At 49.3% G+C, this 27,359-nt stretch overlaps 12 protein-coding genes across 12 annotated transcripts; 9 read left to right on the forward strand and 3 right to left on the reverse strand.

The window, feature by feature from the left end:
- The first annotated feature begins 5,410 nt into the window (after positions 1–5,410).
- Positions 5,411–6,643, forward strand: EI90DRAFT_3030065 (uncharacterized protein). Its single transcript, XM_039058183.1, has 4 exons — positions 5,411–5,442; positions 5,498–5,983; positions 6,037–6,197; positions 6,258–6,643. The coding sequence occupies exons 2-4, from the start codon at positions 5,826–5,828 to the stop codon at positions 6,386–6,388; spliced, it is 450 nt and encodes a 149-aa protein (XP_038923188.1). The 5' UTR covers positions 5,411–5,442; positions 5,498–5,825; the 3' UTR covers positions 6,389–6,643.
- Positions 6,644–7,743: 1,100 nt separating this feature from the next.
- EI90DRAFT_3011230 (uncharacterized protein) lies at positions 7,744–9,292 on the forward strand (the record flags this gene model as incomplete). The annotated part of the gene is made up of 6 exons (XM_039056453.1): positions 7,744–7,805; positions 7,866–7,986; positions 8,036–8,399; positions 8,461–8,723; positions 8,839–9,115; positions 9,174–9,292. The coding sequence occupies 6 exons, from the start codon at positions 7,744–7,746 to the stop codon at positions 9,290–9,292; spliced, it is 1,206 nt and encodes a 401-aa protein (XP_038923189.1).
- Positions 9,172–11,735, reverse strand: EI90DRAFT_2987926 (chaperonin Cpn60/TCP-1 family). Its single transcript, XM_039056028.1, has 8 exons — positions 11,641–11,735; positions 11,494–11,584; positions 11,300–11,436; positions 11,107–11,251; positions 10,799–11,053; positions 10,599–10,747; positions 9,924–10,547; positions 9,172–9,861 (listed from the first exon to the last, which is right to left on the reverse strand). The coding sequence occupies exons 1-8, from the start codon at positions 11,695–11,697 to the stop codon at positions 9,670–9,672; spliced, it is 1,650 nt and encodes a 549-aa protein (XP_038923190.1). The 5' UTR covers positions 11,698–11,735; the 3' UTR covers positions 9,172–9,669.
- Positions 11,736–12,891: 1,156 nt separating this feature from the next.
- EI90DRAFT_3030075 (uncharacterized protein) lies at positions 12,892–13,848 on the forward strand (the record flags this gene model as incomplete). Its single annotated transcript, XM_039058184.1, is given in 6 exon segments — positions 12,892–13,136; positions 13,201–13,266; positions 13,320–13,392; positions 13,426–13,428; positions 13,446–13,742; positions 13,807–13,848. Coding segments are annotated over 5 exon segments (574 nt in total), but the record flags the coding sequence as incomplete, so codon positions are not given.
- A 166-nt stretch (positions 13,849–14,014) lies between these two features.
- EI90DRAFT_3115297 (uncharacterized protein) lies at positions 14,015–15,486 on the forward strand (the record flags this gene model as incomplete). Its single annotated transcript, XM_039062765.1, has 3 exons — positions 14,015–14,176; positions 14,230–15,029; positions 15,087–15,486. The coding sequence occupies 3 exons, from the start codon at positions 14,015–14,017 to the stop codon at positions 15,484–15,486; spliced, it is 1,362 nt and encodes a 453-aa protein (XP_038923192.1).
- A 613-nt stretch (positions 15,487–16,099) lies between these two features.
- Positions 16,100–17,557, forward strand: EI90DRAFT_781852 (uncharacterized protein). The gene is made up of 5 exons (XM_039068038.1): positions 16,100–16,576; positions 16,632–16,812; positions 16,860–16,928; positions 17,054–17,134; positions 17,203–17,557. Exons 1-5 carry the CDS (start codon positions 16,349–16,351, stop codon positions 17,313–17,315), a joined length of 672 nt encoding a protein of 223 aa, XP_038923193.1. The 5' UTR covers positions 16,100–16,348; the 3' UTR covers positions 17,316–17,557.
- Positions 17,558–17,693: 136 nt separating this feature from the next.
- On the forward strand, positions 17,694–19,174 carry EI90DRAFT_3030081 (uncharacterized protein). The gene is made up of 2 exons (XM_039058185.1): positions 17,694–17,802; positions 17,855–19,174. The coding sequence occupies exon 2, from the start codon at positions 17,896–17,898 to the stop codon at positions 18,799–18,801; it is 906 nt and encodes a 301-aa protein (XP_038923194.1). The 5' UTR covers positions 17,694–17,802; positions 17,855–17,895; the 3' UTR covers positions 18,802–19,174.
- A 127-nt stretch (positions 19,175–19,301) lies between these two features.
- EI90DRAFT_3030083 (glycoside hydrolase family 47 protein) lies at positions 19,302–22,345 on the forward strand. Its single transcript, XM_039058186.1, has 15 exons — positions 19,302–19,530; positions 19,595–19,670; positions 19,742–19,925; positions 20,026–20,144; positions 20,221–20,315; positions 20,372–20,474; positions 20,539–20,604; positions 20,661–20,777; positions 20,830–20,901; positions 20,976–21,195; positions 21,279–21,550; positions 21,610–21,747; positions 21,799–21,851; positions 21,916–21,977; positions 22,043–22,345. The coding sequence occupies exons 2-15, from the start codon at positions 19,641–19,643 to the stop codon at positions 22,210–22,212; spliced, it is 1,701 nt and encodes a 566-aa protein (XP_038923195.1). The 5' UTR covers positions 19,302–19,530; positions 19,595–19,640; the 3' UTR covers positions 22,213–22,345.
- Positions 22,326–23,923, reverse strand: EI90DRAFT_3030092 (uncharacterized protein). Its single transcript, XM_039058187.1, has 6 exons — positions 23,759–23,923; positions 23,604–23,663; positions 23,473–23,551; positions 23,210–23,420; positions 23,028–23,150; positions 22,326–22,974 (listed from the first exon to the last, which is right to left on the reverse strand). Exons 1-6 carry the CDS (start codon positions 23,889–23,891, stop codon positions 22,471–22,473), a joined length of 1,110 nt encoding a protein of 369 aa, XP_038923196.1. The 5' UTR covers positions 23,892–23,923; the 3' UTR covers positions 22,326–22,470.
- A 59-nt stretch (positions 23,924–23,982) lies between these two features.
- EI90DRAFT_3030094 (uncharacterized protein) lies at positions 23,983–25,188 on the forward strand. The gene is made up of 5 exons (XM_039058188.1): positions 23,983–24,286; positions 24,338–24,380; positions 24,612–24,841; positions 24,895–25,094; positions 25,160–25,188. The coding sequence occupies exons 1-3, from the start codon at positions 24,171–24,173 to the stop codon at positions 24,690–24,692; spliced, it is 240 nt and encodes a 79-aa protein (XP_038923197.1). The 5' UTR covers positions 23,983–24,170; the 3' UTR covers positions 24,693–24,841; positions 24,895–25,094; positions 25,160–25,188.
- Positions 25,091–26,639, forward strand: EI90DRAFT_3190738 (uncharacterized protein; the record flags this gene model as incomplete). Its single annotated transcript, XM_039066390.1, has 7 exons — positions 25,091–25,737; positions 25,770–25,793; positions 25,867–25,946; positions 26,002–26,076; positions 26,133–26,226; positions 26,308–26,480; positions 26,519–26,639. The coding sequence occupies exons 1-7, from the start codon at positions 25,585–25,587 to the stop codon at positions 26,637–26,639; spliced, it is 720 nt and encodes a 239-aa protein (XP_038923198.1). The 5' UTR covers positions 25,091–25,584.
- EI90DRAFT_3149838 (uncharacterized protein) lies at positions 26,367–27,146 on the reverse strand. The gene is made up of 2 exons (XM_039065619.1): positions 26,810–27,146; positions 26,367–26,753 (listed from the first exon to the last, which is right to left on the reverse strand). The coding sequence occupies exons 1-2, from the start codon at positions 27,016–27,018 to the stop codon at positions 26,675–26,677; spliced, it is 288 nt and encodes a 95-aa protein (XP_038923199.1). The 5' UTR covers positions 27,019–27,146; the 3' UTR covers positions 26,367–26,674.
- Between the last annotated feature and the right edge of the window lie 213 nt (positions 27,147–27,359).

Below are 27,359 nucleotides of genomic sequence, written 5' to 3' on the forward strand. Positions count from 1 at the left end.
GTCAAATTAGAATTAGAATACACCGCTGTTTTAGCACACATGACCTATATGGCAACTGCCTACTGCCCGTCTTCTGCTGGGGTCTCTTCCAGCGTTGAAGGTATTTTTACCCTGTTTCACGTGTGCCACTCAATAGTTTTGTAGCTCATGTGAAGCATGGCTGCTTCATCCGTTACATGACCACAGCGCATCCCATGATTTGTTGTATGTCGGCACTGTCGGCACTGTCGGCACTGTCGACGGCACTTCCGAGTTCAGAGGAATTCCACCCGGACACCGCTGCACCATTTGAGGTTTAGAATAATAATGCCACATAAATATTAGGATACTCACCGATCCTCACACATTTGTACAAGATGGTTGGATTTGTGAATAGGGGCATTGTCCATCACGAGGACCGAGTTTGGTTGAGGGAATGGATTCATTTTTGTAAGTAGTGCTTCGATAAAATGATCAAATGCTTCGCTTGTGTATGCTCCGACCTGAATGTCGCAATGCAGAATACCTTCCAGTGACATTGCTGGAAGGACAGAATATCTAGTATTGTGGTTGTTAATTCATAATATGCCATCTAAACCTTAGGATCACATACTTTATGCCGCGAATAAAGAAGTCGCGACGCCGGGCACGCTCTCCACGGGGTGACCAACCATGAGTCCGGGTTCCTGTCTGACGGCTAACACCTGTTTCATCTACAAATACTAGGTGTTCTGCTTGGTAGTTTCCCCCCATGTACTGTCTGAAGTCCGCGCGTCTTCCTTCATCACGCTCGGCAGCTATTCTCTGAACCTGAAATAGACATCAATGGTATTGCCATAGTTAGAAAGTGACTCAATACCTTCTTGTATGTTAGATCGCGACGCGTCATTTCACGGGAAATTGTGCGCTCACTGATTTCAATATGGAACTCATTGATGAGAGCAGTCCGGAGCTCAGAGAGCATGAGGTCGGGCTTCATTTCAATGAGGCTATCTAGAAACTACAGCAAAGAGTTAGAGGGCAGTGGAATCCAATATGTGGATAGCTACATTGATAGAATGGACATTCAGACAGCGATGTCGGCCGCGAGTTTCAGTGAGGGGGCCACGTTGATGTCTTTCCGGGTGTGCAAGAATCTTCCGGACAGTGCGTGCAGGCACTTGTATAGCTTCTGAAATTTGCGATGTGCTCATAGTCTCAGACATGGTAATCAAGAGCTCTCTGGCTGGGGGTTTAAGGTGTTTGCCCATTGTCGCACAACGGGAAATGCGGGCTAGCCATATTTGGCACGGAGGAGTGTCATTGGGACACAATATGTAATAAGTGCTCAAATTTTCCTAAAATAATCGAACAGCTGACTTGTTCCCGATATGTTTAACAAAATCTGATCGGCCGTTTTTTTTGTCTCTTGCTGTAAGTCACTTGAGCCAATATCTATGTCCAATCGCAACCAAAACATCTCTCAAGCGGTCCAATGAATATCGAATGCGATTCTAGTGTCGACCGGCAACACCATGGCACCAGAAAACTGTGCATGGACTGCTGATTGGTTCCGATTATATCAAGCCAACTTTATCTAGGAGTAAGCCACTGCGTCCTCCTCGGTGATAGTGCTTCAAAGGGAGGCCCACGATGGCTTCATTTTTCGCTTACCTTCCTCACCTCCATCTTGGACTATGCAAGCACCAACCTCCGTAAACGCCTCATTGCGGCAACCTCCAAATTATTCCATCAGTCCCTTCTACCGAGACCTACGAAGAAGACATTGGATTCGCGGCCTTTTCTATGCCTCAAAAGAAGCCGACCCGTTACCTTCAACACACTTCCATTCACGATGACACTAAAGTTGTCGGATTATATTCTAGCTGTGGTTCGCGAGCGCTCTGCCCCCCTACCGATTTCTATGTCCATATCCGAAAATCCGCGAGGCCGTGGACTGATTGACTCTAAAGGATTTGAAGTTACACACAGTTTCTCGGTGATGTGCACTTGGGCCTCTGGTTATGGGAGGAGCCAATGAAAGAAGATGAGAGAATGTCAGGTTCAGATGAATCGGCAGGATCTCAACGGACTCTATGTAGGCAGTTGAATACATGATGTCTATAAGGACACATCAGCAACGCTACAAAAACCATCCTTTCTCTGCAGCAGGCGCGCACATCCTATCGCGAGGTGCCCCGAAACAAATTAGGCTCCTTGACGCGGACGCCTTCACACGACACGCCAAGCAAAGAAGTTTATTGATCCGTAATGTACGTGAGGGTGTTATATCCACTAGACATGCTTCAGGTACATTTTGTTATCAGTGCTTTAGGTTCTCCAGTACACGGGTTCTTGCTAATTGATCAGCAGTGCAATGATAGGAACCTAGCGTAGCTTAAGCCCCCCTGGCCAGCTGAAACTCCGTGTAGTAGGAAACAATGATTAATCACTGGTACCAGCAGCAACTCCTCGTAAAGTTTGAACCAATATCGTCATATCACGCAGGTGCTAACCAGTGGGAAGCACAATCCCACCTAAATTGATAAACGCAATCATCCCTCTTTCTCCACCAATGCTTACATGGTTACCGTGTTGCGCGATGGGAGAGGTGGTCTTGAAGTAGTCGGGTAGCCAACAAATGTGCAGGGAAAGATTCCCCCGCTTGGTGCAGAGAGCGTTGTGATCAAGATAAAGAGCGGAGGACGGAGCTTTGCGGAAGGATGTTGAAATTGGATCAGACATGTCACTTAAGTTGGGGATGCTAAGATATTTCGTCCCGTTCCAACCTTGGATGCGGAGCGTTGGGGCGTTGGTGGAAAATGAAATTTCAAGGGGATGAAATGCCCAACCAAGCTCCTCCTGCCCAATACACCTCCTTTCTGCAGCATCCCAGACACATACAGTGCCATGCCGGGAGGCCGAGGCAAGATGACGTCCATCGGGTGAAAATTCCACCAAGAAGACCGACTCAATATGGCCTCTTGTTGCCTCCAGTCCTCCAAGTGGGACTTCCATTGTCCCATCCCAAACATGCACAGTGCCATCCCAGGATGCCGAGGCCAGGTAACAACTATCTGACGCAAAACTCACAGACTGGACGCCACCAGCATGCCCTCTCAGTTCTCGAAGGAGCCTTCCCGATGCTGCATCCCAGATACACACGGTGTGATCCTGTGAGGCCGAGGCCAGGAAACGGCTGTCTGGTGAGAATCCACGGAGTTGACAAAACTGGTATGTCCCTTCAGCTTTCGAAGAAGCACCCCTGACACTGCATCCCAGACATATATGGTGGGTTCCCATGAGGTGGAGGCCAGATAACGGCCATCAAATGAAAATTTCACAGACAGAACACCTTTAAGATGTCCTTTCAGCCTCCGAAAAGTTGTTCCTGTCCCCACATCCCAGATACGCACGTCGCGATCATCTGCGGCCAGGTAACGGCCATCTGACGAAAAGGAAACAGAGAAGACGCGAGCAGCACGATCCCCCAATACCCGAAGAGGCATGCCTGTTGCCACATCCCAAATACGCACGGTCTGGTCGTTCGAGGCCGACGCCAAGTATAGACCATCAGGGGAAAATGCCACAAACCGGATCGAATCGGTATGTCCCTTCAGTTCTTGAAGGTGTGCTCCTGTCACTGCGTCCCAGACACGCACAGTGTGATCATCCGAGGACGATGCCAAATGAAGGCCATCTGGCGGATATGCAACAGACCAGACCTGTTAGGTATGTCCCTTCAGTTCTGGAAGAGGTGTCCTCGTCGCTACGTCCCATATGCGTACAACACCATCCATCCAAGCCGAGGCCAAATGACGGCCATCTGGCGAAAATGCCGCAGAGCAAGCGCCACCTGGGTTGTGGATTATGCACACTTGCGATGGCCATGATTGGCTGCTATCCATTCCACGAGCAACAATCCGGCATTCGACAGGCCGATCCTTCGGAAATACTTCATTCAGCGCACTACCTGAAGGAATAAATGGATGGGTGCCACCAAGGATGGATAAAGGCGAAGCTGCTAAGGCATCTTGGGATCGCTCGACTAGATGATACAAGTCACGAATTACGTGACTAATATTGTTTACAGCTGCATTATCAGATCCCTTCAAAACACCAAAGTAAGTCACAGGCCAATGTTCGAATTTTTGACATACAAGCCATCGTTCCAGTTCTCTCAGGCGTCGACATGCTTGATTGATTTCACCCATGACGCCCATTGCTGCAACCCAGTGAAGAAGCGCCGGGATAGTATGGGAGACAGCCTTCATTATTTCGTCGTCCTGCGAGTCCGACTCACAAAGGAGAGTGACCCAATGAGTGCACGCAAACTTCAGCTCCGTCGTCATTATCTTTCTGACTTCACTTGGGAGGTCGGGAATGTTCTTATCCGTTTGGTGTTGCCAGATTGTTGGCAGATCATCCAGTACCTTGCACTGTCTCACTAATTCCAGCACTGGCAGCACAACCCCGCGTAATATCTTCGGGAAAGGCTTGGGTGCATCAAGACTGGGCTTGAGTGAATCAAAGGTATCTGAGGAATGACCATGCACCATAGGACCACTCCGTAACTGGTGAGGAGATTAGACAGCTCACGGCTACAAACAACACGATCTACACACCGATGACTCCAAGAATTTAATAAGACTTGATATCCTGGTAATAATATCATCTTCTCGAAGTTGTTCTAATTGTGGGAGCATCCGACCCAATGCACTGGAAAGCATGATATTAAAGATAGTCATGCAAAAGCGCTAGTCATGGTGAATAATGGATTAATTTACTAACTCAGAAAAACTGCTCGAGAACGTCCGTGCCCCTTGAATTTCGTGGCATCCGTGAAGATGTTCATGTAGTGCACGGTGGAGTGCAACGAGGGGTCCTTCGGTAGTTGAGAAAGCTCGAAATGCATCGGATGGAGAAAGACTGTAATAAGCGGACCTCTGGTTTGAACCAGGTTAGTCCCCGTGACGAGCAACGACGCATAGACTGTTCTCTCACATTGCGTCTCTTTATGGGGTCGAGGACGGAGCTGAGCGCTTTCATTAGCGTCACATTCCCAATCAAATCGCCAAGTCTCAGAATTGTCTTCAATTTCCGATCCGTCTCCTTAGCGAAGTGCAAATACGTCAGGTGTTTGACACGGCCTCGGCTCCTAGTGCCAATTGCTGGATGGTTAAGGGACCCTTTCTCAAACCGTGCCCCGAACCTCCACGCTAACAATTCCTGAATGGTGGAGGCGAAAAACCAACAATTGTCCTACATGTTCATGTTGTTAGCGGATCGACTGATGATGATACTGCGGCCGATATTGACGCTTACCCTGGTCAACCTGTAACGGGGAGATTCTGCTTCCATTGCATATAGAATTTGCGCGGCTGCGATCAGAGGAGCGGGAGTTGGCAAGACCATGGTGGCTTCTACGCCGGATTTCGTATCGGTGTAGTCAAGAAGGTGGTCAAGTCTACCAGAAACAGCAGCCTATCGAGTGCTATTTTCTAGCTACGGTACAAACATCAAAGGGTCTCTTACATACCGTATCCATAGCGCTCGACGTTCCCAAATCCCGTACCCCAAACAACCACAACGGAACCGTGTGATCCCGTCTGCGATCCAACCGAAGGAAGAACTCCCTTCTGTCGGCCCGGGTGACATGAAGGATAAGAAATCGATGTGGCACCCCACGAATATCGCCATATCGTTGAACAGACATAATCTTAGCATTCACCGCACGACGACTATCGAACAAGCTTTCGCAAAATGTTCGTACAGAGAAAACTCGGTACGGCCGAGAGTCCAAAAATTCAGCGTAAAAAGCGTCTGCCGATGTGAGGCTTGCGATTCTACTCATAAGAGAAGGGCGAATGGACGGGACAGTTGTGGATGAAGTGGATAATGCTGATAATGAGATGGAAGAACGGGAAAAGGAGTTGCTGAGTCGACTGCGAAGCGATGGTGCTTTTATGGAGAACGCATCATTGTCGGGAGGGGGTTCGAGCGAAGGCTCGATGCCCTCATCAAGCTATCAAAGCTGAAATGAGCAAAATGCTGAGGCGTGTTAAGGCCGATCCTCACTTCGAAGAGGAAATCGTCAATGGAATCCGGTTGTGGAAACGAGGGAGAGGGGATGTCGGCAGGGGTTGAAGAGGTTGAGCTAGAAGCTACAATGGTATCCGGGTCATTAGAAGAGTCTCCAGCATTGGTGTGCGCGGACAGCGATGAAGTGGAGACCATTTCTAGCAAGGGCATCGGAGGATTGGACACGGAATATGGGAGGCTCCGGAGACAGCACTCACCGATGGCATCCACCGCATTTTCACCTGTATTCCTAGTCCCAGGAAAGTTTCGGAAGCCTGGTGTTGTTGCGGCAGGAGTGGCAGGGGTCGGGGTTGGATTTGGAAGACCCATGTCTCTGGATGGTGGCTAGATGACTAGGGAACGCTGAATGATCTTTTGGGACTTCCCCCAAGTTGCGAGGTGTTGCAATATCCAAAAGTCCTCTATATTATCGGCCACAGTAGGGGAGATCGGTGGCGTCTACAGAGGACAGAGAGGCGAGGATGCGAGATGTTGGGGACAGCACATTCAGGAAACGGAAAGATTCCTCATGTGCTAGGGATCGATGCGGCCAACTCCGATGCCCTTGGCGCTCCCACGAGCAGCCTAGACCAGAAAAGCTTTGAAAGCAACACTAAGGAGAAAACATTCAAATTGAACCAAGAACAAATCCTGGGTCCTAGGTTGTTTTGTTACATACATGTATTGCAATTTGTTTTTATATAGTTTTCTCTCTGTGTTTGTTGTTTTTTTTTCCCCGTTTCAATCTCGAACCGAAACGTCATTGAGCGCTGTCCTACCTCGAGGACTTTGGACTGCCTTTGATACCAACGACCCAGGCAGGGGGACTGGGTAGGGAGTACGGATGTGAGGCGGATGATGTTCGGAGGGCTGGCAATGTGGGAGATCATAAATTCTGGTTTGAACGAGAAGCAATGATGCCGTCATCACACCCTCCATGCTCTAACCCCATGGGGTCATCCCCAGCATGCAGACTTCAAGAGTGCATGAAAAACAATACATACGAGCCTCAGAAATGCGATTGGTAGATTGGAAAATGAGAAAACAGTATTTGCTTTACAGAGATATGTATGAGTCAGGTGGCGGAGTCTTGATTCCGAGGGTCGTTGAAAGATGGCTCATCCATCAATGTATCCATTGCAGATAACGAGGAGCTTGTTGACGGTTTGAGCCAGCAACCACTCATGGGCACGAGACCTCAACGTTGTCGGGTGATTGCGACCATACGAGCATAAGGAACTCTCCGTCAAGGGATTTCCATAACGGAGAACAACAGTGAGATAAGCCTCCAGACTCGTTTACATATCGCGGGTTCAATTCCAGTCCCCTCTGGAGATTTGCCCATTTTGCTGACGCTTGTTCCTCACAGGGATTATCAATTCATATCTCGCGTTCTGGTAAGAAAATGCATTAGAGTAACAAAGAACGCGTCGAAAAGTGAAACACTGGTTCCTACGCCTCACTGGGGAGGCGTCACGCTGACATGGAGATGGCTGCGCCTCAAACCAAAGAGTCTCAGTGATCTATCGATCTCGATCACTCAGCATGGTGGTCGGACTTTGCCATGCACGCCTCGGTGTTGGCGTCTCTTTTAATACATAGTAGTTCCCGCTTCGTCCCCACTGCACAACACCTCGTCCCCCCTAGCGGACTGTTACCTTCCTAGACCCATATTTACTTGTCTCATTGTCTAAATTTGTCGTCATGCCTAAACGCGCCGCATCCCCAACAGTCGCCAACGATGTGAGGGTGTTGGCAGTATATCGGTATGCGATCCGCCCCCCCTTCACGTCTTCACAGTTTTCTGTATCCACCTCCCCCAACAGCCCTTATCCGGTTTACGCCGATCTCCGATTCGAAAGTAAGGATGCTCCCGATTTTGTCTCCTGGATTGCCGCCTGCCTTGGCGATATCAAGTACCTGGTTGCGATTGGATGGAAGCCAAATGTAGGTGATCCCATGTTACAACAGCTTCCATCTGAGCCATGTTATATAGTCAGGCAGCATCGCCATCGTCGAAATTAGCAGGCGTTTCCAACAATGGGCGAACATTCTCGGGGAGCACAAATGGAAGGACTTCCTCCTTCACCCCGATGAAGCGGTTACCGGAAGGACTTCCAGGATTTACTTCTCATCACTTGCCGATCACCGAGCGTGCGAAAAGTCTGGCTGGAAGTTCAAGTACTTGGACGAAGCCTTTATCAGGACCAACGTGCAACTTGATCTTTTTCGCTATCCATATCCAAAGAGTACGTGGTGCCCCGAGCCCATTGTAGATCAGACAAATGAGAGTGTTTGTCGTCCCCTTCCGGAGAGTCTCTTCCCTGGCTCGGCACCAAAACCCAAACCTGTGCTTGTCCGTACGTACCCATTCTGCTATCTACTCGTCTGTCGACCTGACGAGTAGTGTATTGCTTTCAGCTGGATCTTTGAGCTGGGTCCAACGCGCTGAAACCGGAGGTACCAGCCGTAGTCACCCCAAGTCTCAGCGTGTCGAACCACCGCTTTCTCCTAATCTTGAGAAAGGCACTCCCACTAAACCCAAACCTCAGGTTACGAGTCCTTCTCGATCTTCTTCGATCTCCTCTATTTCTGGTGTTACGGGGCTTGTTCAAGAGTTCACAATTGCCGACACTCTGTCCGCGTATGATGTGTCTTCTTGGGACGAATTCGATGATACGACGGTTGTCGAATCTGAACCTGGTGATCGCAGAACTTATACATTGCCTCATAACCTCCAACTGATCGAGCTCATGCTCATTAGGTGCATTTTCTTCTCTGACTGATTCTATGTCTCAGTCCACATTGTTCGAGAAGAACCCACGCCCCGATATAATAACGAATGAAACGACGGTAGTTCAGCCACAACCTGAGGAAAATCCGCAGAACCTATGGGAGCAGGATAACCTTACGGAACGCAAGGTATACGATGACCTCGAGGTTTGCCCAACCCACAAGGTCCGATGCAAGCCCAATATCTGTGCCGACTTTTCCGATCACATGAAGAGACACGGGCTCGATCCAAAACACTTTCAACTGATAGGTGGACCCAGCAATGCATATACGTTACAGCGAGGTGAGAGCTTCTCGTCTTTGAAACATACGGGGGGGCATATCAAACCCTTTTCAAATAGAGAAAGAACTGCAAAAGCAGCAGGATGGCAGTCGGGAGCCTGCCAACCGTCGCGGACGCAGCCGTGGACGTGGTCGCGGTCGTGCCATGCCACGCGGTCCATTTGCCAACCCGTGGTAAAGCTCTCACAAAACACACTCCCATCGTTTACCTTGTGGGCTAGTGCTCACATACTTATCATTTTCTTGGTCCAGAATCTCTTTTACACACGCCATGTCTTCCCAGCTTTCCTTTTCTTGGTCCCCTCTATTTAGAGCGGGTACTTCACCCTGCATTCTTACTCCATATTTCATCGTTACCCTTCTTTATCAACGCTGTCATCAAACCGGCAATCGTTCGTGAAAGTTAGCTAAATGTGTGTCCTCCGCAATAACAATGTGCCTTCGAATCGCAAGCAGGAAAAATACGTAGATCGTCAATGAGGTCATCAATTTCAGGGCGGAAATTTGAGCAGGAGTTGATCATAATAAATAATACATGAGAGGGTCTTTGGTAGCCTAATCATCTTCGTCCCAGTTTGCGGATTGCTGAGGAACTTTGGGTCCGCCCGCCGGTTTCGACACGATAATGCTGTCGACCCGTAATACAGTGATAGCTGCCTCAGTGGCGAGCTCCAGCGCCCATGACTTCGCTGCCAGCGAGTCAAATATTTGCAATGGTGTGGTATCAAGGACGCCCTCCGATTCACCCTTTGGATTGTAATAAAAAAATCAATTGGAGGTGTTTGTTTTTTGAAAATCAGAAATCATACCTCTACGTCCACGCCCCATGTGTGGCCCTTCGGCTGCTCATGCCGAGCATACAGTTTGCTGATCACTTCCGTGGTGTTCAATCCCGCATTCTCTGCTAAAGTGGTAGGAACCACCTCAAGGGCACTAGCATATCGCTTTACAGCATGTTGATTCAGTCCACTGAGACTCGCACCATACGACTCTACACGCTTGGCGAGCTCTAGTTCTGTAGCGCCTGCCCCGGCCACCATCCGGTTGTCCTTGACGAGGGACTTGATGACGTTGACACCATCGTCTATAGCACGTTCAAGATCATCGAGAAGGTTGGCCGTAGCGCCACGAAGCACGATCGTTGCCATACGGGACTTTTCGCCGGATCCATCTTGGCTGAAGACGGTGACTCGATCCCCACCGATTTCGATGCATTCCATCAGGTCCACGGTACCCGCCTCTTCGGGTGTGGGAGCACCTAGACGAGCGAGAGGGGTGGCACCGATGACGCGACATAATCTACGGAGTTCAAACTTGGAGAGAACTTTGACGACGGCGATTGAGAAGCGATCAAGATAGTGGAGGGCTAGTTCACCGACACCAGATCCAGCAACGACGATTTTCACACCAGAGTCCGCAATTTCTTTCAGAATCTGTATAAACCGGTTAGCGATTACACAAGTTCCGAAACAAAACCTTTGCACCTTTTCCACGTGTTTCTCCTCTCCCGTCGTGAAGTCGAGCAATTCATCCGAACTCTTTAGCAGCACAGTCCCCTTTGTTTCTGTTTGAGATATATCGATGCCACTTGTGTATACGGCAACCTTAGCCTTTGTGGCCTTCTTGATCATCCCTTTAGACAAGCTCAGCGCGACTTTTGGACGGAAGTCACATTGTATTTCACCTTCAGGCTCTCTCCCAAAGACCATCCCATTCACTACTTTACTTGAACTCAAGCTGCCTCCCATTATCTTCACCACTCGGACGTTATCAACGTTAAAGTTTGCTGGTACAGGTGGCATCACAGCAACTGCAGCTTCTGCAACCAATGAAGACAATATTTCTTCGGATCCATAATGCTTCGAGGCGATCGCAGGTTTAAGGGCGGTCTTTAGGCTACCGACCGCAAGCTTTTGTGGGAGGGTGTAAACGGAGAGTTCTAGAGAAGAACGTTGTTGAGGTAGCAAATACTTCGGTCATAATCGTACGTACTCTCTAACTCTTCAGCTGCTCGAGTACGCGCCAATTCGTAACCCTGAATGACTTCACTTGGGTGAAGACCCATCGTTAACAAGCTTCCTGCCTTCTTCAATAATTCTCCGGCAAAAATCAGAACAAAATTCGTTGCATCACCCATCTAAATGCGATTAGTAATGGTACTTTGAAATCCATAATTCGTACTTACCTCCGCTTCCTGGGCCTGAGAAGCCATCACCAACAACTTTGCTGCGGGATGGACTACCTCGATCTCGCGAATAATGGTGGCTGCATCCGACGTCACGAATAACTTGCCGAGGTGATTGACGACGAGCTTATTCCGGCCTTTCCAATTGCACATCTATCAGCTGAAGAGCCACAGCGCTCAACGAGCAAACACACCATTTGGACCAAAGCTTGTTCGTATTAAATCCGATAATTCAGTCACTGCTTGGATGTTGCGCAGTACCGCGTCCTCCAACCCTGACGATTGCTAATACGCGTTGGTTTGAGAATGCTGCGCGGTCAGTAGTCAGTACCCAGGCTCACCTTGTACCCATCTTTGAATAGTTGCGGACCCGCTGCTGTAGGCACTTTTAATGACATCTTTCAAGCTCGAAAAACCTTTCGTCGATTCAATTCATTGCTCCAGTCATCTGATCAGAAACAGGCGTCGTCGAACCTTCGCACCATTTGTCCAACATTCGATCATTTGCGAGGGATGATTCGTACCAACCCTCCGGCGATTTGTCCTCTTGTTGGCGCGGGCTCAGATTCTGCTTCTGCTTCTCATCCCTGCCCTATTTTCCAGTCATTAGATTGCCCTGCTGTGTTCAGAGCTAGTGCATGTTCATCTTCATGTCACCCTGAGTACTGTCCCCGCTCTATTTTGTGTGTGGTATATGGCTTTTATTTTTGAGTAGTAAACATGATGGGTTCCACATTCATTTCCGTCCGATTTCGGCGTCTCGTTCGCACTTTTTATTTCATTCCTTTTGTTCGTTTTGATGTTGCTTGTGTACGTCTTTCGTTACGGACCAACGAAGAATGGGTTGTCAATCACATCTGACTTAGTGGAATTGTAGCGGACTTGGCCGAATGGCGTGTTATCGTGAACTGAGGAAAGAAAATCCCCAACGAAAAACCAGAATAGGAAAGAGCAGTCGCCACCTCCAGTCATTCAGTGACGGGAGTTGTCACAGCGTTAACTCAATAAATTCGACTCCAACGGGTTGACACTTTACTTATGCCTAAACCCAAGAAGCCTGAAGCAGATGGCTCCGTCCTTCTCACTATCTTCAACCCATATTGCATGCCATCAACTTACGGGTCTATCTTAGCAAGTCGCGAATCCTCAAAACAGAAGACCCATCGTTTGAAGGTGGGACCCCGTAATCTGAGAGACAGCCACGACTAATAGCCGTGGGCAAAGAGTGTGATTCGATGGTTGGGTGCTATGGGGGTTACTATATCCGAGCTGTTTGCAAAGCGTACAGTGTGTGGACTTCCCCCGAGAGCCAAAAGGGGTTCCGTCACAATGTGTGATTTACAATGGATACATAGGAGATTGCAATCGTTGTTAATGCTCAGGACACTGAAGACAAGTCCGTCATAGAAGCCGTCATTGGGATGCATAAATGGGCCGAGTTTCTGCAACCCTGTCCTTCTAATTACAAGGACGAAATATCGCACATTTTTCGATGCACCTCCGATTCCATTGATCATCTTGAATCAACGCTCGGTGAGTGTCGAACGATTAAGTAGCAAAATTTAAACCCGCTAAAGAACTTAAGGGTTTGAGATGGTTGATGTAGACGAGTGGACCGACGGCAAAGATGACCACAAACTCATCGCTAATCCATACCCTCCCCCAGTGCTCCCGACGAGTAATTGGCCACGGCCACAAGGGCCCATTCCCACTTATATTCGACCCAAGATGCAAATCCCTCGTCCAGTGACTGAAGTTGAACTTGATGATTTCCTCGCTGGAATCGCTCCAGCACCAGAAACGCTTCCAAAGCCGGAGATATCAGCAACGAAAGAAGGCACGTCAGGATATCACAATGCCACCCTGGCTCATGCGTGATAAACACATGCCCTTCGATCTAGAACCCAATGACGAGCTGACTTCAGCTGATATCGAGTTCGAGTCGCAAGAGGATAGGTTCTTCGAAGGTAGGTGTTCACTCTTACTGCCTGATTTTTACTGACCTCAGGTTAATTCATAGGATTGAATGCGAATGTTTCCAGATTGCTTCGGGAGAAGAGTATCTCACAATTGCCATTGTCGGACGTGCAGGGGTCAGGTATGACACAAGATCGTCAACTCATAAGTCCTTCATGCCATCTCCCATAGACTCAAACGGAAATCCCTCAAATTCAACTACTCAAACCAACGTGGAACACAATGCTAATCAATCTGGATCGAAGATGAACCACAACATAGACAGGAAACCTCTGAAGAGCGAACTCGAAGACCTGAACGTCAAATATGGGAAGACCTATACTGCGGGGCGTAAGCTTGAGTCTGCTACCGCATGAAGAATGCTGCCGCGCGCGGTGTGCTGAATCCCTATCATATATGGCAGAAGAGGAACAAGAAACCAAGCTTTTCGCCCTGAAGCGAGAGCATGAAGGAGAAGACACGCGTGGTAAGTCCCTGGTGGCGCAGTTTCCACCGTTCCCAGTTTATGGGGGTGAACTTACCTCAAGCAGACAGCAAAAAGCATCGAAGGTCACTAAAATAGAGAGCATTCCAGCTATCATTTTACATTTTCAGCAGTACCTGGCCTCCAAATTCCCACCATCGTTATAATCGTACCATTTGTATACATATCTTTCACTCGCATGCCTCATGAAATGAAGCCTTTTTCACTTGGCTTGTCCGAGCATGTGGCTGTGCCGCCTACTTGTGTGTGCGTCCATGCTCTTCGAGCTTCTTTCCCTCCTTGGTGGTGCTGCCAGTCGCCCGTATGCTGTGCCTTTCATTTTAATTTGTTTCATACTTTATGCTATCCGACTTTGGAGCAACGGACCCAGGAACCCTCGGAATCGTAACATGCACGGCCGTGTCGTCGTGATCACCGTAAGTTTCATCCTCCGTGAGACTCTATCAGATTTACAGTCATGACATTTTAGGGTGGCTTCTCGCCTCTGGGTTTGAGACTGATAACCGAACTGGCCAAGCGTGGAGCACAAGTTATTGGGCTTACACCTTCGCTGGACGACCCTGTGATTGACGAGCTCATCCATGCGATTCGGGCGATGACGAAAAATGAGCTTGTGTATGCAGAGGAGTGTGACCTAGATTCGCCGGCGTCTATCCATTCCTTCTGCAAGCAGCTAGTTCAGCTGAAACCGAGCCTTGACGGTGGTTCGCCGGCTGAGCCTCAGCGCGTAGACGCGCTTATTTTTGCTCATGAATATTCTTACATTGCCCGAAGCGGATCGTCGCCGCTGGCTGATTCAGCTGTGTCAGCTGAAAAAGCGGACGAGAGGCGCCTTCGACCCTCTCTAGCTTCATTCCTGCTAACAGCTTCTATCCTGCCCAGCTTGCTGCGCGCCCCTAAGGACCGTGACATACGTATCATACACGTCGTTAATCCATTTTACGCTGCTGCCGTGCCATTTTTCAACCCGTCATCCCCATCGCCCGCTTTGGAGCTCTCCGTTTTTGCCAAAGAAGGTTATCGCTCACTTCGTACTGTCATCTACGGGCGGCATCTGCAGCGCGTTCTAGATGCAATAGCCAGACCAAAAAAGGACTCGGCCCCGGCCGGTAAAGGTGGGCTTGTTGTTCCGCCAAAAATACCAGGCGCATCAAACATCTTGTCCATAACGGTATCTCCTGGCTTTATTGCCAGAGAAGCTGGTGACCCCCTTTTGTCCAGGTTTTGGAACTCACCCCTATCCCCCTTATGGTTAATGCGAGTCATCTTGTAAGTTTGCATCTCGACCGAGGTCGATCATTCATTGTGTGAACATCCCGTTGTTAGGTACTACGTGTTGGTCTATCCAATTGTAGTCATCCTCACCAAATCAACGTTTTTCGCAGTGGAATCCATTCTCTATATGGTGTTTCTCCCACATCCACGCAAGATGCTACCCGCTGTTGACGACGCCGTTGGGGCTCATTCGAATCGCGAAGGGGATGCTGACCGTACGGTGGAAGGTGGGAAGCTGTACCGAGATTATACGGTTGTGCGGCTTCCCGGAGGGGCAGAAGAATCCATAATGGACAATGAAGGCATCGGACGAGCTGTATGGGAACACCTCGAGGCCGGGGTCCAGAGGTGGGAGACGGAGGAGGCGGAGATCCTTGCTCAGGCCGTAAAGAATGCAACCGCTGGCAGTTCAACTCTCGATCCTAGGGTCAGAAATGATCCCGATCACTGAAGTCACTTCTGACTGCTTCATGGATTGCCCGCCGTCTGATCACCATCGTTTGCAATGTGTAATCCGCCCCGTATGCGTGCTCCTCTGATGCTTGTTTGCTCCTGTCCAGGTATCGAGCCGCTAGCTGAAACCGTTTCTATTTCGTAAATTGTCATCAAGTAGTCCAGCTGACCAAGGGTCGTAGCAGGACCTCCGCATGGCTTATTGGACGACGATAAGGGACTCAGTTTGACGTCACATTGCTTTTTACCCGGTATCGGCGTAATGTAGTTGTAATGTGAGGCGCACAGCCGTATAGCGAGCGCATTCACCATGAGCGCTTCCTATGCAATTTCTTATGTTTGGGAATGATCAGCGGCTGGGGCTGATCTGAATTTCATACTACTGGGCGCTAAGCTGGAAAAGCGCCATGATCTTAAGAGGGAATGCCCGGTGGACAAACGTTCTTGTGCGATGACTTGACTTCATTGTTCCGCAATGCCCCATCATACTTCGGAGTATTTCAACCGGCGCTCGTGGATTAAACAGTCAGCCTGAACATCAGTAGAATATCTGAAGGCCATAGTTGCAATGGATTCGCAGAAGTTTGAGGGGTTTAGTGGGCTATTTCCTTATCCGTACATTCCCACAGCCACTAGCCACTGGATCCGTAAGAGCTGCATCTGTTTGTTGAACTTTGTTGAAGGGCCGCGGGCTGCTACCATACACGATACAACATCGCATAAAAGCACCCTAGTTCCCAACAAGACAAGTCCCTCCCCCCAAAAAGTTGCACATAGAGGCTTGAATCCAACCTGAGTCGTTGGCCTGGCCATTTTAACATCGCAATAGCGTGCATTCACACCGTGAATTTACCGCATCAATGCGTCTGTCAACGTCCATGCCCCCTTCGAGCCGCTCTTCTGGTTCTACTAGCAGAAGCAGCCGGAGCGATTCTCCCTCCCCTATTCGGGCTGTTCATGAATATCTGCACCAGCCTCGTGGTTTGCACGAACATACCGAGAGGCCAACTGCACAGTCATCAGCCTCGGCTGACGACACTCTCGATCTCTTCGACATCCGACAACTACTCTTATCTATCCAATCGCAGGTAACGTCCATCAAGGAGGATCAACGAGTGCTCCGTAAGCAAATACTCGAAGAAGTCGTCGCTGTCCGCGAGGACGTTCAACTTGTTCACTGCCTGGTGGACTCCCTTGCGTCCAAAGTGGAAGAGGCCCCAAGAGGGAGATCGCCCCACGTCAGACGATCGGTATCAATCGGGACCAGCTCGTCGGACATTCCTTCTTTGCACGACTCCCCCGCCTTACGATTCCATTCTCCGAGGTTGGTCGTGTTGTGTGCAAAAGTAGAGCCAAGCTGATTCACTTCAGGTCTGTTAACACTTCAATTAGTTTGGACTCGCCTCAGCAGCCCGCACACATCTCCGAGGCGAGCCTCAGGTACGTTTCTTGATCTGGTTATGATGGTCCTCAACCACGTTCTCAAATCCTCCCGTCTGCTTATTGCATCATTGCCATGCTGTCCACACCCTGCCGTTCTTATCTACCTGATGACCAACCGCCAGCCCTCGACCTCAAATTTCTTCGCCAATTCGCTTCTGTGGTGTTCCGTCACCCACACCGTCGCATCCCGACTCTTCCGGAAGGTATTTGAACGCTCACCTTGACTCGACGCATATCTGATCTTTTCTGCTGTCTTTTATATCCGGGTCAGTTCTCCAACTTTTACACACAGGCCATCCACGCCTTTCCTGCGATTCGTCACTCGGTCAGCGTCGCCACGTCCTCGCTTGTCTATTGATTTGGCCAAGACGCCCTCGCCTCTAAGTACTCCTTGCAAACACCCTCTCTTCCTTCCTCAAACTCCCCCCACGCCGTTTGGTGTCGCACTGAGAAATCCGGTCGTGATGCTAGCCTACGCACCCGATTACACGCCTCCAGTCAAGCCCGCATCAGAACCAGTTAGGGTTTATGACATGTCCCCTGATGTAAGCGTGGGACACAAGTCTCCCGCATTCCCCCCTTCGCCAGAATTGCGGGAAACCCCACCTCCAGCGCTGTTAACAGAACGCCCAAGGCGTGGGGTGGTCACTCCCTATGCATCGTCTCCGTATTTGTCCCATGCTTCAACGACGTCTACAGAACCATCCAGTTCGTGCAATCGATGACATTGCTTGTGCGGCTACTGAATCTATCTTAGGCCCGCAGACCATCAGTGATCCTGGATCAGTCGTGCTTGCGTCTCCTGATCCCCCACGACTTGTGATATCTCCAGTAAATTCTTTGGGCTTAGAAGATTACCCCCTTGCACCGAGTTCGTATGCCCCAGTTCATCTCTCAATTTCAACACTAATATGAATTCCCAGGGCCAGATTCCAAAATTGATACGGGGGAGCTGTTGCAAGAAATGAAAGCAATGTTCAATGCGTTCAAAGTGGATGTCGAGAAAGATTCAGAAGCATTGCGTGACAGAATCAAGGATCTCGAAGAGCAGCTATCCCGCGACAAGACGAAATCTAAAGGAGAAACAGACAACTCACAACCGGCTCCGGCTGCAGCGGATATCATTATACCTTCCATCCCACCCTCGATAAGGCTTGATCCACACCGTGGTCCTAACGCAGTCACACCGCGTCCAACGATAACCGTTGGTTCCACAGGGCCTAATCCCTGGATGCCTAATTCACAGTCCTCGCCTAGTGCACTAGGCCCAGGTGCCTTTACGCCTTGGGTTTCCACGCATCCTGTGGACACTGCCGTCCACACTGTCCACCCTTCTGCTCCGCCCTTTCCGCCTTCCCCTTCCTCTAAGATACCTCCGTTTGCCCCCGGAGCAGTTCCTGGTGGGTGGAAGGCTGTGAAGCCCCAAGGTTTGTCAAGGTCTCGCACCACGGGGAACTTGGGGGGCGCTTCATATCCACCCCTATCGCCAGCGCTATATTCCAATATCTATGCGGGCTGCCCGCCTTCAAATTCCACTCCAGAATATTTCGAGCGGATGAATGATCCGATGACAAACCTAGGTTATACCACTCCAGTGTTCGCTTCACCACCATACGGGTACCCCAACCAGGGCCCGCTGAGAAGGAGTCATACAGAGGCAACTATGCTTCCCCCAATGCCGCACTATTCTGCACCGCCCACCACTCAACCATACCCTTCTCAACCGGCGTGGCGCACTTATCTCCCAGCGCCTACCACGGTGCAACCTGCCCCGGCGCATCGCTTTTCCATTAATCACAGCATCCCGGTCACTGGTGCGCAGGAGCCCTCATATCCAATAACCTATGGTGGTGCACACCTTGGCGTCTAAGGTCATGTGGGTTTATATATCGGGCTTATGCCAGCCTTTGCGAACACCGCTTTGTGTTCGCATGGCATCATTCACCCCATGTCGGCATCCTTTTTCGTCAGATCGCATACCATCCTCAAGGACTGTCCTGTTACGTGAAGGTCCACTGCGTGCTGCATCTTGCCGCCTTGATTCGCAATGGATGCCGACAGATCTTAATTTTCTCGGACTGCCTATTGTTTCGATTATCTGATACGGTTCTTCATCCCCGAATGCTTTTCACCCCCAATGGTGAATTTTAGCATATCCGACTGGTTTTTCTGTTACTTTCGACAAAAAATTTGAACTGAAAAATAAAACCTACTTGATTCTATGATTTGGGAGCTTGAAATGAGTGAGTGAGCTTGCGTTGGAAGTTGGCAAAAAGCGAAGCCATCCAACTTACCAAATTCAGGTTATGTCTGTGTCCCGAAATGGTTAGGATGAAATCACAGATGCAGGGACTTCCTGCACTGCAAGACGTGACACACATAATGGGACATAGTAGCCATTGAGACACTGAATTCGCGTCCCTCTTTCCTCCTTCATCCTTGTGCTCCTCAACCAACTAGCTGGGGTAGCAGCTGGACCCTCGAGCAAATAAGCGCTCAGGAGTTTCCAAATAAATACAGCATATCTGACCACGAGCCAATCGAGCATTTGGAATCGTTCGTGGGTATATTCAACCGGGCTCGATTGCTTTCTTGCCAGGTGATTCTTTTTTTTTTTGGTAACAACATGTCCATTCACATGTCCCTTCTGGGAGGTACTGTAGGAACACTCGCACTAATAAGGGGGGCGTTGTGGGTTTGCCACTACTTATGGCCTCACTCGGACACGGGAGGATTTCGGTAGGTCCTAAGCTTGCAGCCTTTTCCAAAAAACGTCCTACAAACCGTACTGGGTGGTGTTGTGATTTAAGCTCCGAAGGGCCCTGTTGGCAGCTGGCGTCGTGTTTTTGGCTTTTTATGTCCGTCGCTTGCCCGATGTCGATTCGGTGGCGGCTGGGAAGATCCAAGCACCTGGGCTTACACTCCCACCTGATGCTGCTGCGAATGCTGCTAGCGTAAAGGCGGCGTTCAAGTCTGCCTTTAGAGATTATGCGAGTGAGTGTTTTTTGGTCGCCACCTCATGGGTGAGCGCCTAGGTCTTGCGGGTTCCAGTGGGTGTTCAGCTGGAGACGTCTTTGTTCTCTTTTTTGGTCAGCGTACGCATATGGACACGATGATCTTGCTCCCCTGTCCAAGTCGTATGTAGACTCAAGAAATGGTTGGGGAGCCACAATTGTGGATGCTTTGGGCACTATGAAAATTATGGGTTTAGATGTGGGTTCTATGAACCATGCAATGGCTTGACATGTGTTGAAAATTATCGTATTGGCTGTTTTTGGACACCATATAGGAGGAATTTGCGTACTCTGTGAATTACACTTCGCATATCGACTTCAGTAGGTCGAAAACCTACGACTTTGTCTCTCTATTCGAAACAAACATCAGGTATGAAGTCGACTTTGCCGCTTTTACATGACCGATTAAGCCGATGATCTGGATAGATACCTTGGAGGAATGCTCTCGGCGTATGAGCTCAATGGCAAGCAAGACGCAGCTTTATTGGAGCAGGCCATCACTCTTGGTGATAAGCTTTCCTATGGCTGGGTGAGTGGCCGTCTCGTTCGGGTTACCGGTTCTGATCAACGTACTAAGTGAGCTTGATTTTCAGGTTGGGAATAACACCATTCCCTTCAACAGGTTGGATTTCACTTCAAATACACCGCTTCCTGACATCGTGCGTTGGGAGTCTTGAGTCTGTTCACCGTTATGCCTCCGACATTTTTGCTACAGAATAATATCGCTCAAGCTGGGACTCTCGTTCTTGAATTTGGCAAACTTTCGCAGCATTCTGGAAACCCTAAATATAAGAACCTTGCAGAGCAGGCCATGCGGCAGATCGCGACATTGGTATGCGGCGATCCACTTAGCTTTGCTAGTGACTCGGTCTTAGTTGCTGTAGACCCCTCCTTTGCCCGGCTTGGCCTCTCAAGGCATCGACCCCAGCACCAATCGATTCGTTGGCGATTACATTGTATGTGCTGACCTTGGGCGCCCTCGCCACTACTAGGTTGAATGTTGACACTGACATTGATTGACGCGACGCAGTCGTGGGGAGGAGGCTCTGATTCGTACTTTGAATACCTTATCAAGTACAGCCGTTTGACAAACTTTGCCGACCCGCTTTGGGTCGAAACCTGGAAGACCGCGGTCGATTCGTCGATCAAATACCTCCTAACCACTTCCAGTGTCGGCAACTGGACTTACCTTACCGATCATACTGGAGGGAGGAACAGGTTTATTGGATCTCACCTAGGATGCTTCGTTGGTGTGTTTTAATTGCCTATCTCCATCCAACTACCCCGTGTATCAATGGGGTGCTGACTTGCGGCAATTGGATTTTTTCATTAGGTGGTAATTGGATCATGGGCGGAAAACTTCTGAATAATAAAACGATTCTTGATTACGGACTAAGTCTTACCGATGCTTGCATCAATACCTACACCAGTGATGTGACAGGCATTGGTCCCGAAGTGTTTGCTTACACCGGAGTCGGCACGGTTTCTGGGAATTGGACTGGCGGAGGTGAACCGTCTGCATTCGACCAGGCATTTTATAATGAGCATGGTTTCTACGTGTACAACAACTACAGTTTTTACGATCTTCGGCCTGAGGTCTTAGAGGTGTGTTTCATTCCGTTCGTAGGCAAAGAAAGAAGCTCCTCATCCGATGATTTCCGCAGAGCAACTTCTATGCCTGGCGTGCGACTGGTGACGTCAAGTATCAGAAAAACGCAGCGGCTGCGTTGCAGTCTATCCTGAAGAACTGCAAGGCACCCCTTGCTTTTGCTCCCATCATCAACGTCCAGAAGCTAGATTCTGTGCGTGATGGTTGTCCTGGGGTGAAATCGGGTCTAACTCGCGTTCCTTAGGGTTTCATCGACGACACTGAAAGCTTCTTCTTTGCCGAAGTGATGAAATACCTGTTAGTACTAAAAATGGAGATACCTTCCTCAATAAAAGATACTCAGAAGGCAGCGGTCGGATAGATATCTCACTTTCGATGACCCGAACCACATCTCCCTAGACAAATGGGTTTTCAACACAGAAGGTCCCTCAGGTTTCCGTCTCGCATCGTATTTTGATGCTGATGTCAAGTGGCTTTCTTTCTCACAGCTCACCCCTTACTTGCTCCGGCTGGACTCCCAGCCTACAAAGTTTCCCAAGGAGCTAAGCAATCTCCACTCTTGACACGTGCAGCAGATGAGGGCAATCTTCCTCAAATTAGCGAAAACCCTCGTCTGCCCAAGCCGCTGCGAGATGTCATCGAGGAAGCCGCCACCTAGTTGTAGAGGCTTACCGATTGGCTGATCGCTGTCATCCATCAAGTGGGGCATGACTCTATCTGGTTTACAAGGGATTAAGTACAGTGTATCTATAGTTTTGCAATTCTCGTGTAGAAACATATACCGCTTGGATTTCCTACCCTTGGTGGTCCCTGTACGTGAAAGTGACAGTTACTCAGCCATGGATCCACACGCGAGACTTAAAAGATTGGAACCCCGAGGTAATCACACGAACATGCTGATGCATCCGAGGCCCGTTCAAAAACCACTTTCCATCTTCTTCAGTAGTGAATGCACAAGAGCAGAGGTCTTGGCTTTCTCAGTCCTGATGGGATCAAAGTGCCGAGTGTCTGAACGTGCAAGCGTTTTCGGTTTGCGAGGAGGGATCTGGGATGCCGGCGTACCATCAATCGTCCTAGAGGGCTGAGACTGGGGCTGAGTTCTGGGAAAGGGGAGGGAGGAGGGAGAGGAGGGAAATGAGGAGGGCGATGATGATGAAATGATAGGGAATTTTTGTGCGGTTTGCTTTCGTACAGGAAGCTTTTCGGCTCTGAGTATCATGCCGCCCATTTTTTGTACCCACTGGTGGTCTTCTTCATTGAATTCCCATTCGCCTTCTGTTAAGGGGTTGGCAGGAATGGTAACATCAGGGAATTTGATATGTGACGCTCCATATCGCGAGGGATCGATAACCGTATGGCTGGCTCGTCTAAGCGACGAGAGTTTCTTCAGCGAAGCGCCCTTGGAAACAGCATAACCTCCCTAAAGGCGGGATTCACGGCTTTCATCTGGGGGTCCATAGATGGATTTGTAACAGCACTGGAAGCGCGAATTAGAGCTGGTTCCGATGAAGGGATTGATGAAGCACGAGGGAGAGGACGAGAAGGGCGCATGCGAAGGGGATAAATGAGAGTACCATCTTTGGTTATACGCCACCCCTGCCGAGGACAAGCAAAGATCAGGCAAGGAGGATAACATACTAGCGAGGAAAGATTACCTTCTTACTCTTGGCACTCCTTTCGGTAACGAGGGCCATATCCGCGGCCTCTCTCGATGCAAAGCGTAACCACTTCCTCTCTCTCTTTGCTTTCAACAGTTCCTTTCGCTCGATCGCACTTCCACGTCGCTTAACAGAAAGCCGTCCTGAGTCTTTTCCAGACCCATCGAGGGGGTGTCCCATTCCTATGGCTTGGTTCTCTGACAGAATGCTGGGCACAAAAATGGTGGGCGTGTTGGCACCCAGATGATGAATTATCTCACCTGTGTTTATAGTCTGGTCGAGCTTCGCCAACACGCAACTTAGCTCCTTTCCAGTACGCGCTAGCCAAAACAGTCGCGCCTAGCCTATAATTTCAGCTCAAAATATGCGAAAGACACTGAAAGTTGCTTACACCTCGCAATTTTCGGCTTCGGGGCTTCCAATGTCACAAAGGCAAACTTCCTCACATCACCTGTTTTTGTCGAACGACCCAGTAGTAATCGCACGTACGGATGAGAATCACGCCGCTCCAAGTATTTGTCGAACTTCGACCGGATTCGCACTCACCGTTTCCATCAAGAGCTCCGACTCCATCCAAACTGTGGACGGTTCCGAAACTTGAAAACCGAGACTTCAACATATCGGAAGTAATTTCAGGCGTTAGACCCGAAATTATAAGCCTTTTTGTCACCACCTCCATTGCACCCAAAGTTCAGCTGTCATTCAATCGGGGTACTCCGGAGTCAGTGAACGCATCGTTTGCCTTATTTATATGCTGCTCTCGGTGGCCTGTATATTTCGGGAGTCTGACATAAACTCGATTGAGCAGCACGATTATTGGTGAACGATCGCAAGCAAATAGGTGGTTTGGGCGTTCATCTGATGTAACGAAGCATGAACAAATCACAATCTGTGTTAGCCAAGCCTCCCTTTTGATCCGCTTGATCATCTCGGAGACGCCTGAGCCCATCGCAAGACTATGGTCCGTCTCCGCGTTCTCGCCAGCCCCCTACCGAATGAAATGACGCCTAAACATGCAAATACTGGTCAATTCGTTGACATCAAAACGATGCAGTTCGAAGGCAAGATTGCAATGTTCGAGGACTTTTCATGAGACAATCCCCCCCCGACGGATCATCCGGAGAGAGAAGAAAAGACATGGATGATTCAAGTGCGGGGGGGTGTCACAGCGAGAATGACAGAACGACGATTCGAGAAAAGTGCGGAGTGTTCATGACGTCGCATGCTATAGCAAGGAGATTTCTGAAGCCAATTTTACCCAACGATATCATGTTTGGGAACGTGTTTAGTCATCCCGTGAAGCTGCAAGTGGGCTCCAGGTAAGGAAATGTCACTTGCACTATGTTGCTGATTCAGTCCAACTATTATTGACTGGGTTCAACTGGATTTGGCTATGTAGCGCTGCGCCAAGTTCATAAAGTCTATAGATCCTCCTTCGGAGTATGACTTAATTGATATAGATAAACCTTGGATGCTATGAATATCCTTTCTGAATCATCTTAGGACGACCTTCCTTTCCACGATGCCCTTCTTGTCTCGTGAGTCATGCTCATGGGAAGTCTGCGCACCCGCGAAAACAGTGCCAGTGAAAGGAAACCACCAGGGACTTGTCCACGAGGAGCAAGCGCCGTAAGCCACACTTCGCCATTATAGGAGGGCTCCCTAAGCTTATTAATCTCGAGACTCGGATAGAATACACAGGATCTTACTTGGCATCTGTAGAACATCGTAAAGCCAAGTTCTGAAGACTGGATCAGCGCGATTGGAATCACGGCTTTCTAACATTCCATGGTGGTCGTTACCGTTTGACGGTCACTTTGACTTGATGAAGTGTTATAATAACAGCATCGCAATCCGACATCCTAAGCACGATCTGAACACGGTATCGTATTATCATTGGGTATCGTGCTCAGCCCACGCATCATACTTATATACCTTTCTGTGCAGTACAAAGGAACAAAGGCTAAAGCGTTAGACAACATAATAACCGCGACAACAAAGGGCATCGGAATGCCACTTTAACATGAAGTATTGGAATGACGAATGGGGCAAGGATGGGGGTTCTGGCAAGCCGGTCAAGAGAGGCTGAATATGATACGGAGGAGCGGTCCTGGTCCTGGCCCGATAGACGACAAATGTGCACCTGGGCATTCTTCCACCAGATCCAGGATATCGCATAAGATTGACGCGGACTTCAAGACTACATAATACCGTATTTTTCATTCAGAGAACTGACGCGGTTTCAGCCAGGCACGAGGATGATGAGTCATTTTTACCTTCGTGACAGTGACAGTCGGGAAAATCGGGAGTGACGTAGTGACAGAGCGGATGTTTTGCTCACCTCGTCCAACTGAACCCACTTATGAACTAGAATGCCTCGCCTTCGTGTCCTCGCTGGGTCATCATTAGACTCTCTTGAAACTCTCTATGCGAACACTGGGCAATTGTTTGAGGTCAATTCCGATGCGTTCGAAGGGAGGATTGCTGTTTTCTTGAAGGATTTCGTAAATGAGAATGGGCAGAAGGTGCACACCGACTATTTTGAATACCCCGATAGACAAGATCGCACTGGTCCATTCAAGTTCGAGGCATGTCCGATATTTACTTGATATGCACTGGGGAGAACACTAATATGGTTTATAATGAGTAGGTAGATTCTTAAAGCCCGTCTCAGCGAACGATGTCTTGTTGGAAACGTGTTTGATCGCAAGCTTCCTCTACCTTACGGCTCAGGGTAAGTCAGTGACTTGCTTGCGAGTGAGACTCAGAGATAAAGTTTCTGAGTGTAGCGTGGCATTGAAATTCATCCAGTATATAGACCCGAGTTTAGATCATGACCTCTATTCAGACAAGCCGTGGGCACTGTGAGTCCTCTCATTTTTCGTCTTGGAGAATTGACCTAACATCCAGTGAGAAAAAGATCGCCCTTAGTGACGACGATGCCCTTTATGGCTCATTCAGAGTGGCCGAAAGCTAGTAACAAACCATCGAGGGCAAGCCCGATCAATGAAGATGTAGCGGACTGGATTCCTGAGGGTGAAAAGCGCCGTGAGCATGCTGCAATTAAGAAACACGAAGGTCGCCCACTCACTCAGAAAGCAGAGTCGTATTTCGCAAACCCAGAGCATAGGAAAGCTCTCACGTTCGGTCCAGACGATTTGATTGAAGCGGACTTCTGTCAAGGATACTTATCCTTTGAGAGCGGATTGGCTTTGAGCTTCCCCGGAGGCATTCACTTTGACTTAATGAGTCACTGGGATGGGAGGCCGTGCAATATGTTTGCGTTGAGCGAGGCAAAGACGGCAGAGGTCCCGGAAAGGTATTCTGGTGTGTATCATTTGAGATAGCCGAGGAGTATAAAGGGGAAGAGACAAAGGATGAAAAAAGCGCTGGCGACTTAGGAGACATCTCCGGGGACGTAGATTAGGGCAGACGCATAAACTCAGTCCTCGTTAAATGATTTCACGACAGTATCCCGGCTCCCCGTCGTTTCTCCTCTGCTTTCCGTTCTAGCCGCTTCCTCCGATCAAGAATAGCGCGTCTATTGAAATGAAAAGTAAGAATTTTACGGATAGGCCAGCCGGCAACGCGCCGCACCTCTTCTGATCATGTTCGACCTTAAAATCATGCAGAGCTTGTTCGCGTGCAGGCAGTTCTCTCTCCCACTTGTGGCCCTTAAACATAAATCTTCTCCCTTCGTACAACCCGTTTGGCTTATCAGGGATAGGCTTCACTTCCCCGACCCACTCGATAGGACATGCTGCGAATACACGCTGAAGGGGTGTTTTCGGAGATGGTGGGGACATCGGAGTGGATTTGGGTCCTGGAGGAAGGTATGCTTCAACCCCTGCAAGGCGGGCTGCCTTTATGAGTTCGGCTTGTCGGCGTCCTGAATAACGCGGGGGATGCCATCGTCCCGTCTCTTCTACGAATCGAGGGAGGAACGGATTGTGGATTTTGGGATACTGGCACCTCTATTTATCTTTATCTCCCTGTTCAAAAAATCAGATAGAAGTTTGGTAAACCTGACGCGCGAAGCGGTCGCCGACATGGAGTTTGATTCCGAGTTGTGGGAACGTGATCTCTCCTCTCGACACGTCGACCCTTTGCGAAGAACTCGAATTTCTCAGTTCGTTTGAATATTGCG

Source organism: Cantharellus anzutake (assembly GCF_015039405.1).
Source record: "Cantharellus anzutake strain C23 chromosome Unknown EI90scaffold_2, whole genome shotgun sequence".
Lineage (NCBI taxonomy): Eukaryota > Fungi > Basidiomycota > Agaricomycetes > Cantharellales > Hydnaceae > Cantharellus > Cantharellus anzutake.